Genomic DNA, 20,194 nt, shown 5'->3' with positions numbered 1-20,194 from the left:
TATTTAAATATTTACAATTATCCGTGATTCAGTACAGAAAAAAGTTTTGAAGGAAACGGAACATACATTTTTAAATCTAATTCGATTATTTGAAAGCAAACCAGAATATGGATTTCAACAATGAAAACTTTATCGTAAATTGTACACCTGAAAAATTCAGTTACTCAAATATTTCAAAAAATCGAAAAATTAGAATTAAGGTACTTGACATACACATCAAATCAAAAGATTGATTTGAAAAATAAAATTATTCACTGAAAAAATATTTTTAGTTCATTAATATTTTGAATGGAACTTCAAATCAAAACATCAACACTGAATTGTTTTTTGAAATTATTACTGCAAATTTTCTCTTTACTTCGAAACAAATTTTACAACTGTCCACTCTCTGTTGGAGACTTACTGCATCTCAGTATAACTATAGAATTTGAGACCTCAAACTTTATTATGTTGTTTGAGAGAAATTTTACATTCGTGCGCCGTCTGTTAAAGATTTATAATACTTTTGGCAATAAATAGGACTAAAAAGTGAAAAATAAATATAGTGTAAGAAAACTAAAAAACACGCTTTTAAAGAACATCGAACTAAAAAGTTAAAAATATTTTTTTAAATAAACTCAAAACAATAACGAACGAAAAATACTAGTATTATTGTGAAAAAAGCGTGGGCGCTTTGTGCCATATTTTGTATATCGTATTTTTCGTTCGTTATTATTGTAAGCTTATTTGAGAACATTATTTTTAACTTTTCAGTTCGATGTTCTTTAAAAGCGTGTTTTTCAGTTTTTTAAACTATGTTTATTTACAAATGTGTTTGACTTATTCTGGAAACACATAAATCAGAAGAAACACGTATTTTTCAAATTATTCACACAAATAAACCAAAAATTACGACATTTTCCTTCAAATACATTCCAAGTAATGTGAGAAAATTTATTAGAATGGAATTGAACATTTCTCACCTATTCATACACAGATTGGTACGTCTCACATGATTTATACAATTAACCGTGTTAGGAATCACACGTTAAAAGGTAAGACCTCGTTAGTCCTCAGCTCGCACAAGTTTCTCAACTCCTGAGAGTTGTCGTTCGTATGAGGGCGACAGCTGATGAACGGAAAAATAGATTTTTTAAACAGATTTAAACCCAAAAATAACAAAATTTACAAAATATACATCATCATTTTCGTATTATTCTTAAATTTGTTTCAGTCATTGTGTAAACAAAAAAACTAGACCAGAATCACGTATTTATCAAATTATTTACACAATAAAATCGAAATTTTCGTTCAAGTTTTTGTTATTCACCTCAAATTCAATTCAAGTATTGTACTGTAGAATTATGCAGTTATTAGCTATTCAATACAATCATACACAGAGGTACTTCTCACAAAATTCACACAGATAACTCAAATATATCGAAATTTTTTCATATTATTATCAATCACAGAATATCCAAGAGTTATGCGTTTCTACTCTAGTAGAAAACTGAGAATTATAACATATAACTCAAAAGTTACGATATTTGCTAATATTATTATTTTATGTTCTTCTCCAATTCATTACAAACATTGTAGCAAAACATTAACTATAGTGGAAATATGTATTTTTCAAATTATTCACGAAAATAAAACAAAAAGTACGGAATTTCCCAACAAATTTCTGATATTCACCTCAAATTCATCTCAAATTGAGTAGAATCGTTGTACCAGAGAAAAACTCTTGATTTCCCAGTTATTCAACACAATTATACACAGAATATATTACTTCTCCAATAACTCGCACAGATAAATTCAATATGAAAAAAATCCACAATATAGTAAATGAAAGACGTAAAATTTCACTTGCATGGATCACTGTCATCCTCACTGTTGGTATGAAGTAATTTTATGTCGGGGAAGAACAAAGTTGCTGCAACAAATATGCTTCCCGTTCCAATCTTACTCGGGAGGAGCTGTATCAACTCGACGTAAAGATCCGAAAAATGATGCATCTCTATAGGAGTTTGCATTCCAAGTAGTCCGTTGCACGGTTGTACTTCCCCCGACAACAGGAAGGTCGTGGACTTTTGAGTTTGGAGTGTTCACATGACAAAATGGTGCTTGATACAGCCTGTAAAGTTGTCAAGAGTTCTGATCTCCTTCTCTGCATGGTCCGTGACCATGAGAGAGCAGGAATTGGAGCATTTCTCTTTAGGGCAGCTGCCCCAACAGCTGATGAACTCGATATAGTTTTCGACATTGAACGAGGTGACCACAACTTTGTCACCGAGTTGGACACCGGTCAGCAAAAAGCTTAGATGAAAGCCGCACAGATCACCTTTCTTCTGCGGAGACACAAGGATAAGCCAATGGCATGGGGTCTTCTTCAATAACATCGAAGACCTTGGCTTATCAAAGCGCCTTGCCTTTCGCTTTCCTCAGATCGAGTGGGCTGAAGTCAGAAACTGAAGAATTCAGCATGGCTTGCCAGGATGGTGTCTTCAACACCTTAGTCTACCGCAGTCGCGTGATGGGGATAGAGGTTCCTGACACGAGGTGTAGGGCCTGTCGCGAGGCGCCGGAGACCCTAATGCACTTGCTATCAGCATGTCCAGCATATGCGGTCTCGGCCTATATCCATCGACATAACGCGGCCCTAAGAGTGCTATATTAACATCTACGGCACTCTTACGGTATTGACGAGACACCGGTGTTGCCCTACACTCCGGGGGATATTGAATCCGTTGTGGGGAACAAGAAGTGCCGAATTTATTAGAACTATTCGTTTCTCACCCGGGCTGGCTGTCCTTGTTCATCTTTCACTGCCTGAACCACTGTACATGCTTGTTTCGGCGAGTGCATTGGCTTGGGATGTGGGGGTTGAGCAAACCGGCCATCGGATGCCTGCTTCCACGTAGCCCCGCTGGATACGGGAATGACAGAATCACTTGTGGTTCTGTTATTCCCTAACTGAATGGCATCCCAACGATGGCTTAATCCTAAGGTGTATGTATCCGTGCCGAGAGGATGAATGACACTGAGCCTATCAGCTGTCTCTACGGAACCTTCGAGATACCGGGCGCTCTCTCGTCGTAGCATCGCCTTGTCACGGTAATGCCGTGATTGACCTACTTTCCCTAGCTACTCGTGGGACCTTTATGGACAGCGTAAACTTGAAAAATTCTTTCTGACGCTAAGTCTATAGAGGAGATGGATGTCGAGCTCACGACTCCAACAAACCTTCCTGTAAACTTGTATCAGAAGCGAGTCTACAGAGGAGGTGGATGTCGAGTTTTCGACTCCAACTGATATACCTGTAAAATTTAATCCAGGAGCGAGTCTACAGAGGAGATAGATGTTGAGTTTACGACTCCAACTGACCTCCCTGTAAATTCAATTCAGGAGCTAGTCTACAGAGGAGATGGATGTCGAGTTTACGACTCCAACGGACCTCCCTGTAAATTTAGTTCAGGAGCGAGTCTACAGATGAGATGGATGTCGAGTTTACGCCTCCAACGGACCTCCCTGTAAATTTAGTTCAGGAGCGAGTCTACAGAGGAGATGGATGTCAAGTTCACGACTCCAACTGACCTCCCTGTAAATTTAGTTCAGGAGCGAGTCTACAGAGGAGATGGATGTCGAGTTTACGACTCCAACTGACCTCCCTGTAAATTTAGTTCAGGAGCGAGTCTACAGAGGAGATGGATGTCGAGTTTACGACTCCAACGCACCTCTCTGTGAATTTAGTTCAGGAGCGAGTCTACAGAGGAGATGGATGTCGAGTTTACGCCTCCAACGGACCTCTCTGTAAATTTAGTTCAGGAGCGAGTCTACAGAGGAGATGGATGTCGAGTTTACAACTCCAACGGACCTCCCTGTAAATTTAATTCAGGAGCTAGTCTACAGAGAAGATGTATGTCGAGTTCACGACTCCAACTGACCTCCCTGTAAATTCAGTTCAGGAGCGAGTCTACAGAGGAGATAGATGTCGAGTTATCGACTCCAACTAACCTCCCTGTGAATTTAGTTCAGGAGCGAGAGCTGCGGCGTACGCAGAATCTGTCTCAGGTGGGGGAACTAACCACTCACCATATAAACTAATCGGCTTCGTTTAGAAGCTGGGTTTGTTTGGTCGAGTGTGAATAGGTGTTAGCCACAATAAACCCTTGCGGGTTGCAATGTAGGGTCGAATAGACCCACTCACTTTGGACCTAATCTTACCTAACCTAATCCCCACCCGAAGGCTCATACAAGCTAATAAGCCTGGTGTAGTCCTTCCCGACCACCAGAGCAAAACGATATTTGTCATGAAGTTTTCAGCTCCTGGCGAGACTAATATCGTCCGAAAAGAGAAGGATAAACGGATAAAATATCGAGATTTTCTCTTCGAACTCCGCAGACTCTATCCAGACCACTCTGTCAAGATGGTTGTTCTGATTATTGGAGTCCTTGGTGGAATGATGCCCTCTCTACTCAACAATCTTAAAATCATACCGGCTTGCCGCACTGAGGCAGAAATCTTAGCCACACAGATGCAGAAGGCTGTCATTCTTGGCTCACTGCGCTTGCTCAGGGCACATGATTCTTGGACCCAATGATTTATTAGTTGATAATGCTGGCGCGCCCTCCCGAATGTATCGGGGCTTCGGGTGATAGGGCCTGACCAGCGCACACTTCGGTGGGAAAAAAAAATATTTCCATAAACATGATTTTGTAATATATTAATGTAATATATTAAATGAATGTATGGTGAATATAACAGTCAACCCACACAAGGATATATCTTTGTGCGTGGGATATATATATATATATATATATATATATATATATATATATATATATATATATATATATATATATATATATATGTATATATAGACAAAGAAGATTTTATCGAGTGTGTATGATATACAAATAAAAAAAAGATATATATATATATATATATATATATATATATATATATATATATATATTGAAACTTCCTCTCGAAGATGATCACTTGGTGATCGAAACACGTGTCGAGGTGTTAAAAATAACGATTTGGTGTTGGGTAAAATCTCCAGTAATATTCATTACTACACCAAAGGTTCCAAACAGTGCATCATAAGTACTTTTTCATAATAAAATAATGAACGGCTTGTAGTTACAGAAATATTGCTGCATATCAATCTTTGTAATGCATTTGAATCAGTTTAAACAACTGCTGCATGAATATTTCCCACATATTAGCACATATGGAATTTATATACAGTGAGCAGCCGAAAGGTATGAAAACAATAGCAAAATAATTATCATATAAAATTTTAATTTACAATCTACTAAAATATATTCAAAACAGTTTTTTCAATATAGAAACATTATCACATTCTTCTTCAGCTCACATCGTTCAGGGAGATCCTACTGCTCGTTGTAATCTCTGATATTTTCCAATTGCATCTTGAACCATGGCAGCAGCTGCAGAAATTTTGTCAGGAGTCATTAGCGACCGTACAGATTCCTTGTCTAAGCCAGAAAATCCAGAAAACGATATCACGCAGATTGGGGTCAAATAACATAATGCTGTGGTGAAAATTCCTCCGACCAACAAAAGAGCGGCTCCTCCAATAAGAAATAGTCCAAACTTAGCCAGCGCTTTGAGGATGAATTGGAGAGCGCTCTGGAACAAAATGAAGGAACTGTCAGTATAGATACCACTAATATTGGTCATTGGAACTATTTTAAAGAAATACAGATTAGCACATCGATAAATTAAAATGTCAGTGTTCACTGAAAAGAAATTTTAGAGAAAAAACGTGAAACGACCATTTTTCACATTCGGTGGCATTTCATTTTCGATTTTCAATATTTGAATAATATTTTAAAAAATAATTGGACCACACGACTGAAGTGAAACTTCTTCAGCTCCATCTATATGTCTTTTTTATAATTGTGTGTTTTTTTGTATAATTCAATATCCATATAAAAATATTTGTTTCGAGTATATTTCGTGTAATTCAATGTTTATACGAAAGTAGTTGTTTCGAGAAGGCTTTTCTTTCAGATTGTGTCCAAGAGTTACTACTTCTTTGTATGATCTACATATGTTTGTATAGGCTTACTGTTTTAACATCGATTGCTTTCTTTCTTTGAAAGAATGAATATCATAGATTTATACATATCTACATCAAGAAGTCTTTGATAAGACACCATATTCATATACTTTTTCAAAATAAAATAATGAACGGCTTCTAATTATAAAAATATAGTGAATATCAATTTTTGTATTGCAGCTGTCGCACTCCTACGAACGGCAACCCTCAGAAGTCGAAACGTGTGAGATCTCGAGGCAGGCGGTCCTCGATTGAAGCACAAAATTGTGAATAACCAAGAAAACTACTTAATAAAAATAACTGCGTAAACGCAAGCGAAACCTAAGTGGAACCACCTATTGGTGTGACACCCAAGTCAACTTACCAAGTTTTTATGTCAGTGTTGGTAGTTTGACCAATCAACCGACAACTGCGGTAGCAGAAATTTGGAAAGCTAACCTGAAATGCTTTTGGACATATTTTTTTCTGAATATAAAAATCTGGCTTGATTAAATTTAATTTTGTGTCCTGTTTCAATAGAATGTTGAACTAGTGCACATTAATTTTTGTTTAATCTTATATCACTTTTGTGTGGAGTTATTCTGCTTGAAAATGTTGTTCCAATATAATTTTAAATCACAATTATATAATAATATACCATAAATGGTATATCAGGTGTAGAGTCTTTCAACTGTGTTTTAATATTTCCAATAACTTCAATATTTTTTGTAGAAATTTTTATATTCTTCTCATTGTGAAAAACTTTAATATAATAATTTTGGAAGATAATTTTACAATATTAGGAAAAAAATATTTCATTCTGCCATCTATCTGACTACAAGCATTATCAATTGTACTTTCTGTCTTACTGACAGAAGTAAAAATGATTTTGTTGAGTAATTTTTCTGGAAAATAATTTTCTATTAGAATATTTTTCAATTACAGTACATTTTTTTGTTTTAGTGAGGGATAAACTAGTTTTTCAATTCTGTTTTTTAGACAGAGAATTAGATTTATTTTCGTCGATTTTTTATGGAAACAATTATAATTAATATAACTCCCTGAACTTGTTGGTTTATTATACATATTATAACATATAACATATGTTATTAATGAATTGTCATCTCTGCGAATTACTTTTGCATCTAAGAAAGGAATAGTATTATTTTCTTCCAGTTCTATAGTGAACTGCAATTTGGGGTTATAACTGTTTACTTTTTCAGATATTTCTTGTGATGTATCCTTTGAGATAACACAAATGACATCATCAACAAATTATTTAAGAAACGGAACTTTGAAACTGAGTTGGGGAAGTACTTCATCAAAGAGATCATCCAAAACGTATTGTGCAAGTACTGGTGAAATTGTTGCACCTATTGGTGTACCTAAGATCTGTTTATAATAATTTCCTTCCAATGAAAAGTAACTTGAATTGAAAATTAATTTAGTTATTTCAAGAAATTTGTATTGGGTAATTTGACACTTTTTTTCTATATCATTCCATCTTTTTAGTATTACTTTTTCAACCAGTTCTATGGGTATGTTGCTGAAAAGAGATACCACATCAAGACTTATTGAATTATATCCTGTTGGTATAGATTTTTCATTGATGAAAGAAGTGAATTCAAACGAATCTTTAGTATAATATTCATTATCCAAGTTATATGTTTTAGTAAGAATTTCTGTTATTGAGTTATAATTCATGAATTTCATATTGATCGAAAATTCTTATCCCAGAAAACTTCTCAATAAAATAATTTTCAATACTGGCAGTAATGCAAATTCCGATGTAATCAACAGAAATTTAAGTAATAATAGTTCTCCTATTAATTTCTCTACCTACCTCTAAATCTATACCTAATCTTGGTAATGTATCTTCAAATATCATAAAAGTTTTTCATAATGAACAAAATGTCAAAATACGCCAAAAAATATGAAAACTATAAAGAATTTGAATACTTAATTGAAAGTTGAAACGGATACTATAAAAAAGTCAAATGTGATTTATAACATTCCTTGTAACAATTGTAACTTGGATTATATAGGAACAACATCTAGAATTGTTGAAGAAAGAATTTCATAAAAGTGATATAAAGCTTAATAAGAAAGTATGTACATTAACACAACATTCTATAGAAACAGGACATAAACCAAATCAAAGTTTCACATACAGAAACAAATATTTCCAAACGCGTTTTTTTGAAATGGTTGAAATTAATAAGTCTTCCGATTGCATGAATAAGAAAACTGACATTGATAATCTCAGCAGTATATATAGTAACTTACTGGAACTACACCAGAAAACATAATAATATTTTTTGGGAAAGAAAGTTTTTGGCTTTCTACTACTCCATCTGATACAAAAAAAATATATATAACCCCTTCAATTCAAATAAGATTCCTCTTGGCTGGGATTAAATCAAATAGGTGAATGAATGTCATTACGATGTCATCGATGACATAAGCAGATCAAGCTTATTCCGTGACATTCAAAATCGTAATTCATGAATGAAGTGTGTGTATTTTCTATAATGTTATCCAATTTGGTACTGAAGAGCCTTAGGGCAAGTGTCTTAAGGCGAAACATCGGTGTATACCAGTGAGGGTGACAGTGTTCTATGTGAGTACAATTTATTACCATTCATTCAAAGTAGAACTCATGTGAATGATATCTGATTCTTATTCCACAACAAATGTTTGAAATACAAACTGAGTAGAGAAAAGTATCTTCTGTATAATTCAGTGTTCATATAGAAGTATTTGTTTCGAAAGAATTATTTTCTTTCGTGTAATTCAATGTTTATATGAAAGTAGCTGTTTCAGGAGGAATTTCTTTCAGTTTGTATCTGAAAGTTACTTCTTTGCATGATCTACACATTCATGTATAGTTTCAAATTGATTACTTCCTTCCTTTCTTTGGAAGATTCTCTCATCTCTTTTTTTTTGTATCAGATGGAGTAGTAGAAAGCCAAAAACTTTCTTTCCCAAAAAATTAATCACTCCTAAAAAATATAACCCCTTCAATTCACATAATAATACTAATAAAAATTGTAACAATCAACTCTCTATTTAGAGTCAAAGATTGTCAAATCACCATGCCCATTGAAAAATGAGATTTATGTGGAGGTATGACATTTGTCAAACCAAAAAAATCCTATGCATGTTTAACTTTCTTTCATCAATTTATATATTCAATTAATTGTTTTTCACTCATTTTTACTCTAAGTATTATTTGTAAGGTTATTCAGTGGCAAAAAAATCCACAACTCAATAAATTATAGGCCCTGAAGAAGTTTCCCATTAGAAGCGAAAGCGTGGCTAAGTCGATAAATTAACATTTTTGAATAGATTTTTCAAAATTTATTTCACTATGGTTGATTATAAAACCGAGACAATAGGTTTATAGTATAAGAAATAAGATACATATATTTTTTAATGAAACTTAGAAAGAGAACTGCATCGATTGTTGTTCCATGTCTTGTGACTCATTTCGGTTATTATTAATTTGTCGTTCTAATTTGTCTTGTTGAAAGTTCACCATAAGTTGTCCATCATCGGAAGCGAATTTAACATTGGAATTTGCAAAAATTAGTGACAACGTATGATAGTTTTCTCCTAATTCTTCAGAGCCTACTCAACCATACATGTGTGCTCATACCTCTTGTCCCTACAGTATCATACGAACCGTAAGTATCTCTATTTCTATCTTCACTAAGTTTTACCTCCCTCTCAACTTACGTTCGCCTTGCGCGATCATACTTTTCGTAACCCTCTCGTCACGAATTCACCAGTCAAGCGCGCGTAAAGACGGTTTACTTCAAAAATACACTGAATTGATGTTGACATCATTTTAAAATTCAAAACTGAGGTCTATTGTTTCACGAATGAACAATCTAACCTAGCATTCATTTAGGTATTGTTTACACTTTGTCGTAGGTGAGATCAGTAGTTGATTAAAAATAGCAAATGAACGATTAAAAAATTAAAAAAGTATATATTTGATGAAAAGGAAGATATTCCAATAGTAGTTTGAAAAGATTGGCTCAGGATTTCTCATGGTATTAGACGAACCGTTCTAATTTAAAAAATATCTTGTACCGAAAAAATATACGATATCGTCACTATGAAACTTATTAAAATAAATAATGGATAGATATATTTATTTATTTGATCATGTTATGTATAAAATACATTTATGACAAGTCATAAAAACAAATAGATGCAAGGTACAAAGTTTTCTATGAAATGAAATAAATAGTAAAAATTTATAACAAGTTTACATTATAAGATATTAACAAATTAAGTGTGGAGGTTCGGCGAGCATCTTCCTTGCGTCAAAAGTGTGTCTACGCACATGTTCGAAATATTCTGAAGTGGAATAAAAACAGTTTTTTTATACAGTGCTTTTCAGATAAAAGTATCCACCTTTAATAACTTTTGTAATACTGGTATTTAGGAAAAATCCAAAAACACGTCAATTTATGTTGGAAGGGGCAAGCATTATGGCTTATTTAAACTTACTGGAAAAGCCACCCCCTCACCCCTAGCATCATCCCTTTTTTTTCAATTACTTCTCATATTTTTTATGTAAAATTTGGATACTCCACTTTGAGCTGATTTCAAAAATGTATAATACTTGTAGGTTAAAGTGGTTAGTTTATGAGATAAACAATTTTTCTTTTAATAGCACAAATTTTACTTATTTTTTACTTTCATCTTATTTGCCTGTACTAAAATGGGTTGTACAACAGTTCAAACTCTTTAATCTGTTTATCTGTGCTATTTATTCTACTTCAAAAATCCAAACAACAAAAAACTCTACTTTTTATTAAAGTTTGACATTGTCAACTAGAATTTGTAGTCACTATTGATAGTGTACTTTGATACATTATTTATTTTGTTTCGCTGATGCTAGAATATTTAACGAATTACATGACGGAAGACATGCAACTCATAAGTATGTAATTCAACTGATGGAGAAATTAACCACAACAGGGTCTGTTTGCAATAAAGTGCATAAGCGAGAGGGACTCGTAAATAACGAAGCAATCCAAGTGGCAATTTTAGGGTAAGTCAGCTTAGAGGCTCAACAACCCCAATCGTTTTCAACAATAAGTAGAGCGATCGGTGTTACATCTTCTACAGTTTTCCGAGTTCTACATAAATTCAACTACCACCCATACAAAGTTAAGTTGGTGCACGAGTTGAATGAAGATGATTTTGATCGTCGTCTAGAGTTTTGCGAATCAATGACGCAATTTATCAATAACAACCCACAATTGTTAAACAATATTTGCTTTTCTGATGAATGCTCATTTTCATTAAATGGCTTAGTAAATAGGCATAATTGTAGATATTGGGCTGAAAGTGATCCACATATTATGCGTGAATTCCGTACACAACATCCCCAAAAGTTAAACGTTTGGTGTGGTATCCTAGGTGACCACATTGTCGGCCTTTCTTCTTCAACGGAAATTTAAATGGTGAATCATATCTTGAGTTACTCAGGGAAGGGGTTGACCCACGTATTACAACAATAATAGAAAATGATGATAACCTTTCCGAAGATTTACTGGTATTTCAACAAGACGGAGCTCCCCCACACTATGCTATGCCTGTCCGACAATTTTTAAACTAAACATTCCCCGCTCGTTGGATAGGTAGAAGAGGGCAGATGATGGAGTGGCCACCTAGGTCACCGGATTTAACACCCCTAAACTTCTTTTTCTGGGTTTATGCTACCCAACCAGAATCTCTGGATGATTTACGAGAGAGGATAGAAAATGAATGTCGACAATAAAATCCAGCCGTATTAAGCAATGTCAGAGAGGCATTTCAAAATAGATTATACCATTGTATGGAAGTGAATGGTACTCATTTTGAACACTTATTGTAACTTCATAATAAATAGCACAGTTAAAAAGATTAAAGAGTTTGAACTGTTGTATAACCCATTTTATTACAGGCAAATAAGGTGAAAGTAAAAAATAAGTAAAATTTGTGCTATTAAAAGAAAAATTGTATATCTCATAAACTAACCACTTTAACCTACAAGTATTATACATTTTTGAAATCAGCTCAAAGAGGAGTATCCAAATTTTACATAAAAAATATGAGAAGTAATTAAAAAAAAAGGATGATGCTAGGGGTGAGGGGGTGGCTTTTACAGTAAGTTTAAATCTGTTTGAAAATCTGTTTTCATAATTTCATGAGTGATGAATGATTCACGGCAAAAATCCCTAAAACCGATTCCAACAAGAACCTTCCCGGACTCAAGTCCCTCAACTATGCCATTGACAACACTCATACATAGTAGCATCGGTGGTAGAGCAGTTTTCACGAAAACCAAATTGATAACTGCAAAAAAATTTGTTGATTTCGAAATATCTGGTGAGTCTTTTCTTAATTAATTTTTCAATTATTTTTAAAAGATACTTATAATAGAAATAGGTCTGTAGTTATCGACAATCTCTTTGTTACCTTTCTTGTGGAGAGGTATCACTTTTGAATATTTGAAGATGTTAGGAGAATTACCTGATTTAAAGATTAGATTTAACAAATTGGTAAATGGGACAAAAATAATATACTGAGTTTCCTCAATAATTCGACTATTTATTCCATTGATATCCGAACAAGCTGAATTTTTCAAAGATATAATGATTTTTTGTACTTCATCACATGTAACAAGAGTTAAAAAGAATGAAGAGCCAGGAGAGAGAAAATGGGGAATGTTCCTCCTGAAGAAAATCAAGTAGGGGAGACCGGGGAAAGATGAAGTTCGGGGCAGCACGGGAAGTAAGCTTGTGTGCGAGAATAGTAATCGTGTTCGGAGCGGCGACAGCGCCATTTGCACGAACTTCACTCTCCGCTAGTGTGTCCAAGCAGAGCGAGCAGATTAGAACTCGTTTTTGCGTTGCAGAGAGAAAAAAGTGATATTACAAGTGTTTTTACGCGATATTTGATTCGAAAACTGATGTACAGACATGTAAGTACCTGTGTTATTGTATTATTTCAATCCCGAGCTTATTATAGTAGTCCAAAACATTAAATTCAAACCAGATTTTTTCGCCGGTAAAGTTTGAGGTTAGAATTGCGTCATCTTTTTTACCTACGTGTGGATCGGGGCAAGATGATCGGGGAATAATGGGATACTATCCCGTTTTGCCCCGTCCTTGTGATTAAAATAACATTTTCTATGTACTGATAATCAAGTGACTGAAAAATGTGAAAAACAAATAAAGAAACCTGGAAAAAAGACTGCAAAGAAGATAAAAAAGAAAACTGACAAGGAAAACCTGCAGAAAAAGCGTCAAACCAAAAGGTGCAAAAAAGAAACTGAATCGGAAGAGAGTTCATCCCAAGAAGAGGATGATGACTGTGCTTGCATCTATTGTGGGTACTTATATTCAGATTCAACCGAAGGTTGGGTCATCTGCGGCGTGTGCCACGGTTGGGCGCATAATTCATGTGCCGGAGTAGATGAGGAAGATGAAGAAGCACACATTTGTGAACGCTGTCTACCCGATTAAAAAGCGTACTCGTTTCGCCCCACAACGTTTTCCATCTTACCCCAGTAGTGGGGCAAAACGGGAAATTTGTCTGGTTTATTTTTTCATTATTTGCCAAAAAAAGTTCTGTGATTTAGCACGCTATAACGTTTAATTATAAGAGAAAAATGTATAATGGTTACCTCTTTTGTTAAAGAATGTTATTAAAGAGTTTAATTTTCCTTGTATAACGAGTTTTTGTCTTAGCTATCTCATCTTGCCCCAGTCTCCCCTAGTTTTCATAAAAGAGCTCTAAAACAACGCATTTTAAACTTATCATTTCAACCTTTTTCTTTAAAAAATTATTTAAATACTTTAAAAAAAAGAATGAAATAATGCATTTAAAGGGATTCGTTTCTATTTCACCATTGGGCAACATCGGTTATAGCTAATAAAGGACAATGAACCTGTTACGTGTATGAGACAAACAAAGATGACATATTTCAGAGGCGTGCTGTTCTGTTCACTTATGTTCCGAGTTCCGAGACATTTTGTGACATATGAAATTTTGTGCACCTAACCTATCTTCCTCTATATAAATAAATAACAAAACAACTGTTGTTTATGTGTCTTGTGGAGGTGATATCGAACTATAATTTATATTTTGCCTTAATTGTTGATTTATAAAGATAATTTTTCTTTTTTAAAGTCCACCAATACAGAGATAGGCAGATTAGGTAGGGTTTTTACGACATTGGCGGCTATACATGAGAAAAAATTATTAAAGTCATTTTCAGTTAATTTATCTGAGAAACACCTTTGTTTAGTCTTTCTGTGAAAATTCACAATGTTCCAGCTAGCCTTAGATTTGTTTTCAACTTCAATAATATATGAATAATTTGCTGATTTTTTTGCATATCAGAGTTGCATATTGTAGACTTTTTTGAATTTTTTAAAGTTACTTGTATCTTCAGGTGCCTTGGTACTGTATATTATCACGATGTTTTCTCAATTCGTCATTGAACCAAGACACAGGATTCACATTGAACCTCGATTCCATTTGTTTCATTGGAAATATATCATCAATAAGATCATTATGAATTTTCACCAACAGAGTAGACAAAACCTCAGTATCTATGCTTGAAATAAAAATAGTCCAGTCGAATTCAAGCAAAGACGAACGCATTTCGTTGATACCTCTGCTCGTAATAGTCCTAGTCCAAATTGGTTTTTGGGGTTCTTTATGACTTTCGTCTAACTCACATCGGTCTCGACGCGGCATTGGTGGATTTCGAATTGTCTGTGAACAACGCTTTCCGCGCAGCCACAACCAGGACAGAGTGTCCTCTGCGAAGCTATAATGAGTTTCCTCCCAGGATAAAGAACCTTATCCGGGAGAGAAATCGACTCCTCAGACGAGTTTATCAGCGGACTCTCTACCCTGGAGACAAGGCTGCGGCTAGCAGGATGGCCAACCAAGTCAAACAGGCCATCATTGACTATAGAAACGAGAGGTGGAGTGAGTATTTGGAATCTCTCCAACCTGGGGATGATGAGCTATGGCGAGTCACCCGCAGGCTTGAGAAGAGGAAAACCGCTCCCTCGTTCTTCACTGACAGCGCGGTATCTGTGTCCGCGCAGTATCTGCGCGGAGTAGCAGAAACTGCGCTTTTGCAGACACAATGGAGAATCAGTTCCAGCTTAACGTTGATCCGGAGGATGAACTGAGGGGGTACATTAGGGCCTCCAAACCCAATAAGGCTCCGGAAATTGATTCAATCAACAATAGGTTGAATATTACTTGAGTTTTTTCCAACACTAAATCGTTATTTTTACACCTCGACACGTGTTTCGATCACCAAGTGATCATCTTCAAGAGGAAGATAAAACTTCCTCTTCAAGGTGATCACTTGGTGATCGAAACACGTGTCGAGGTGTAAAAATAACGATTTGGTGTTGAAGAGGAAGTTTTATTTTCCTCATCATCTTCAAGAGAAAGTTTTATCTTCCTCTTGAAGATGATCACTTGGTGATCGAAACACGTGTCGAGGTGTAAAAATAACGATTTGGTGTTGGAAAAAACTCAAGTAATATTCATTTCTACACCAAAGGTTCCAAACAGTATATCACAACAATAGGTTGTTGAAGCAGCTCCCAGAGAACTTTATCAGATATCTATTGGATATAATAAACAGCTCAATCGCCCTCAGATACTTCCCCAGAAGATGGAAGCATGCCGTAGTTGTCATGATTCCGAAACAGGGCCAGAACCCGCTGTTTCCCCAGAATCATCGTCCGATTAGTCTGCTTTGCTCAAAGGCTAAGCTGGCTTAACGTATTGTGCTGCAAGGGCTAACCGAAGAAGTTGAAGACCGAAATGTTCTGCCTGATGAACAATTCAGCTTCAGGAGGGCACACTCCACCGAGCTGCACGCCTTGAGACTGGTCGAAAACTTCATCTCAGAGCTTAATAATAGGAAGACAGTCCATCTTGTCCTACTAGACAGCCAGCTACGAGAACTGGCAACAACAAAAAAAAACAAAAAACAAAACAAAAAAATGGAAAGAGTAATACATTATACACTTGATATCAATCAGCATTCCAATAACAACAAAAAAAGAATATACATATGGATAAACTATTGAGTATTTGAGTTTGTTTACCAAATAGTTCAATTTTCAATTTTTGCCTGAAAATAACTATGTTTGAATGTTTTAAATGAGGGGGAAGTTTATTGTAAACGTTGCATATCTGATACGTAAATGACCGTTTGAAAAATTCATGAGTGTGTAACGGAGGAGTTAATAACCCTTTATGCCTTACATTCAAGTTGTGTACATCAGTCCGAAAAGTAATTTTATTATATAGATAGGTCTGAATCTTATTTCAGATAACCTTATGATAGAAACACGCTGAGTGTAATGACCTTCGGTTTTCCATATTGAGCCAACAAGTTTCTGACAGCTTTGATGAGATTATGTTCCTTCTACGTACCCCATGAATAAGGCGAAGGCAGGAGTTTTGAATCTTTTGGAGTATTTTTTTATTCCTAATTGTGCAGCATGGTCCATAGAGTACATCTGCATAGTTCAAAGATGAAAGAATGAGACTGTCACATAAAGTAATTTTTGGTAAACTGATGTAAAGATGATGGTAAACGACCAGATGGCATGTCTCTCATACCATGGAAATACGGTAAACCTGTGGTATGGGACTTTACTTGCGTTGACACGGTCGCGGCTTCCCATCTAGCCGAAAGTTCCAAGTCTGCTGGAACTGCAGCATTGTCTGGCGAGAAATTGAAAAGAAAAAAATACCAAAATCTTGGAAACAACTATCTGTTTCATCCAGTAGCGGTTGAAACTTTTGGTGTGTATGGCCCGGAGTCTCTGTTATTCGTTCATGAACTCGGAAGGAGAACAGGCCAAGCAACGAAAGATCACCGTTCTACCTCTTTTTTGATAGAAAGAATTAGTATTGCTATTCAACGTGGCAATGCTGCTTCAGTACTTGGAACTATTCCTCCTTCACATAATTTTGATGAAATCATGCATTGCCCTAATTTCAGTACGGAACTGAAACCTCTTCGAAACAAGCCAAAATATGTGGATATTTATCAGTCTCCTATCAAGGTTAATTCACAAGTGATTGATCCACCTCCTTCTTTTTCAGTGCGGTCAGTGGACTAAGGCATCCTTGGCCCCAAAAAATGAGTTGCATTCCTCGTAGAATTGGTACCATTTCAGTGGAAGCGCTTCTTGAAGCAAGAGCCGAATCGATCCCTCTACGAAACCCTTTTTTACTTGGAAGGATCGATCGCAGCATGAGAAATGGTTCTTATGGAGATTCTGTGAAACGTGTTCTTCCTTACGAATCAGTAGATAGTCCTGAAAATCTAGAGAAGAAAATTGGATTGGATAATTTAGGAAACACTTGTTACATGAATAGCATTTTACAAGTGTTGTTCATGACGAAGAATTTCAAGAACGAAGTTTTAATGATGAACGAGAACGGGAATGTTTCCTGCTTATTCATCAAACTCAAACAACTGTTCATGCAGCTGCAGTTTCGTAAGAAGGTATCATCTTTCCCTCCAACCGATTTCCTGGAGTCTTTGAAGTCCACTAGATACTCGTTAGGACAACAAGAGGATTGCTCCGAATTCTTGGGGTTCTTGTTGAATACTCTTCGTGAGCAAAACAATAGCAAAATCAATACTCCCAGCCGCTCTGGACTGAATGATTCCGTACAACCCATCTCGTCTTGTGTTTGTAAATCTTTTGCTGGAAAAATCCTCACTTGTTTACTTTGTGGTAAATGTTCAAGAAGTACTGAAAACTTATGTGAATTTCTGGAACTTCATCTAGCTTTTCCTAATACGACTAATTACCAGTCCGTGCAAAGCTTATTGTTAAATCATCTGAAAATGGAATTTTTAACAGGTGATGATCGACTGTATTGTCAAACATGCGCCAAACTAACTGATTGTTATAAGGAAACAAGTATAGCTGAGGCACCAGTCAATCTAATAATAACACTGATGATTTTCAAACAAGACTCAACCTCTAACGGAAGCAAGAAACTCTTTGGAAGGTTCGAAATAGATGAACACAACCTAGCAGACCACTGTTATAATATTCATGCAGTCATTGTTCACTGTGGTTCTGGCGTTGAATGTGGTCATTATTACGCCTTGGTCAAAGAAGAACCGGACTGGTTTAAGTTTGACGATAGTCGTGTCACGAAGTGTTCTGGCGATGCATTGAATTTATTGGAGCCTCTGGAGACACCCTACATTTTGTTTTATGAGAGTGAGGACATTGTTAGATCAAGATCTTCAGATGATGTGGTGCTGTAGGTTTTTCCGGGTTTTCCTGCAGCTGAAAAAGCAAATGCGCCACTGGAATCAATGAAGTCGCCCCGGAGCGCCAATAAATTTTTATTGTTGTATTTATTTTATTTTTATCGTTGTATTTATTTTATTTTTATCGTTGTTTTAACACATTGTAATAATTAGTAATAATAATAATCGTCTTTAATTTTTGTGTTTTCAGGGGGAAATTTTCGATTTCCGTAAATCAGCTTGAGTGAAAGGTAAGCTTTCTGGATTAATTTGTTCACATGGGAATCAAATCGGAGATCACTATCTATAGTCACCCCAAGATTTTTTGCTTTCTTCACAATTTCCAATACATTAGAACCTATACTAATATTGAGTTGTTGTTTTACAACATCTCTGTGATTTTTTGGACCAAATATTATTAATTTCGACTTAGATGTATTATTCATCAAGCACATATTTTCAGCAAAGGATGAAAATGTATCTAGATCATGACTGATCCGCCTATTAGCATCATTTACTCTGTGTGGTTCAAAAGAATAATAGATTTGGGTGTCATCGGCATAAAGATGTACACTGCAATACTGAAGGCATTTACTAATTGACTGGTGTAAATCGTAAATAGGAGAGGGCCAAGAATTGATCCCTGTGGAACGCCTGTTTTTAAATTCAAAGGCGTGGAATGTACTCCATCAAGAACAACTTCCTGGCGTCTATTGTATAGATAGTTTCGAAAAAAAAAGAACTGAATCATCTGACAAGCCAATGTAGTGTAAGACCGAGAATAACAGCTCATGATTGATGGTGTCAAATGCCCTGCTGACGGTACATTGATTTCGATCACTTGCATTGAAAATATCATCGGTTCCTTTTAGTAGAGCTGTAGTACAGCTGTGACCAACCTTAAAACCCGACTGTACTGTTGGTAGCAATTTATTAGCAATGAAGATGACTATCAACGACTTTCGCCTGTGCAGAAAAAAAGTATTGACCTGCATGGTCAGAAAACAATGGATCAAATATACCTGCTTGTGAACTACGTAAACAGTTAGTGGGACATGAAAATTTCGGTATGTCGACAGACGTAATCTTAGTGGATAGAGCCAAGCAAAATTAGTGCTCATAGCGGATCCTTCGTTATATGTGCTCATAAAAAACTGTAGCCAAAGACGTTTGGGATACGTTGAAAAGCCTACGCTGACACGGGTCTTTCGCGAAAAATTGAGAAATCTAATTTCGTTACGTTTGTTCACCCAAAAATACCTTTCAGGTTTTGTTCTTAACTATTCAGCAGAGAGTGTCTTTGAGACTCAGTGGAATCAATGATATTTGAAAAATTAGCTATTTCTACATTTACTGATTATTTTTTTAATATCTTACCATTACTTGGAGTACAACGGTGACTCGGGATAGTACCTAAACAATTCATTGTAAAAATACTCCTCTTTACAAATTATGTGATATTTCAATAGAACACTGAAAATTTCAGAGTTGTAGATGAACTTAGTCAAATTGAATGTGAATTTTTGAATCCCATACAAGGTAGTGAAAAAATATGACATCAACTCGATCAGCAACTGATGATAAATTTGTCCAATCTACTTCACTTGAATTTTGTAAACAATAATACTGCCACATATAATAATCAAATATTTTTATAATAAAAATATTTCTGAATATTATAATGGACTATTTCGAAAATATATTTGATGATGCATTTATTTCATTTTCAATCTGATTTTTCATAAATATTTCGTCAAATAACATCACATTCATTGGAGAATATTATACATTATGGTATTCTTTTGAAAATTGT

General features: G+C 35.3%; 1 protein-coding gene across 1 annotated transcript in view; it reads right to left on the bottom strand.

Annotated features, from left to right (window-relative positions):
• Nucleotides 1-5,270: 5,270 nt before the first annotated feature.
• The window catches only part of LOC111512139 (uncharacterized), a 30,079-nt gene continuing 15,155 nt past the window's right edge, over nt 5,271-20,194 (bottom strand). Inside the window, exon 3 of the mRNA XM_023168239.2 lies at nt 5,271-5,638. Within this exon, the coding sequence (XP_023024007.1) occupies nt 5,369-5,638 (270 nt within the window). The 3' untranslated portion in view covers nt 5,271-5,368. The remainder of the gene's footprint in view (nt 5,639-20,194) is intronic.

This window comes from Leptinotarsa decemlineata, unplaced genomic scaffold, assembly GCF_025532065.1.
Source record: "Leptinotarsa decemlineata unplaced genomic scaffold, Ldec_3_MD MMD2_P_RNA_scaffold_4, whole genome shotgun sequence".
Taxonomy (NCBI): Eukaryota; Metazoa; Arthropoda; class Insecta; order Coleoptera; family Chrysomelidae; genus Leptinotarsa; species Leptinotarsa decemlineata.
The sequence above is the reverse complement of the archived record's forward strand: the minus strand, read 5'-3'. Positions and strand labels throughout refer to the sequence as shown.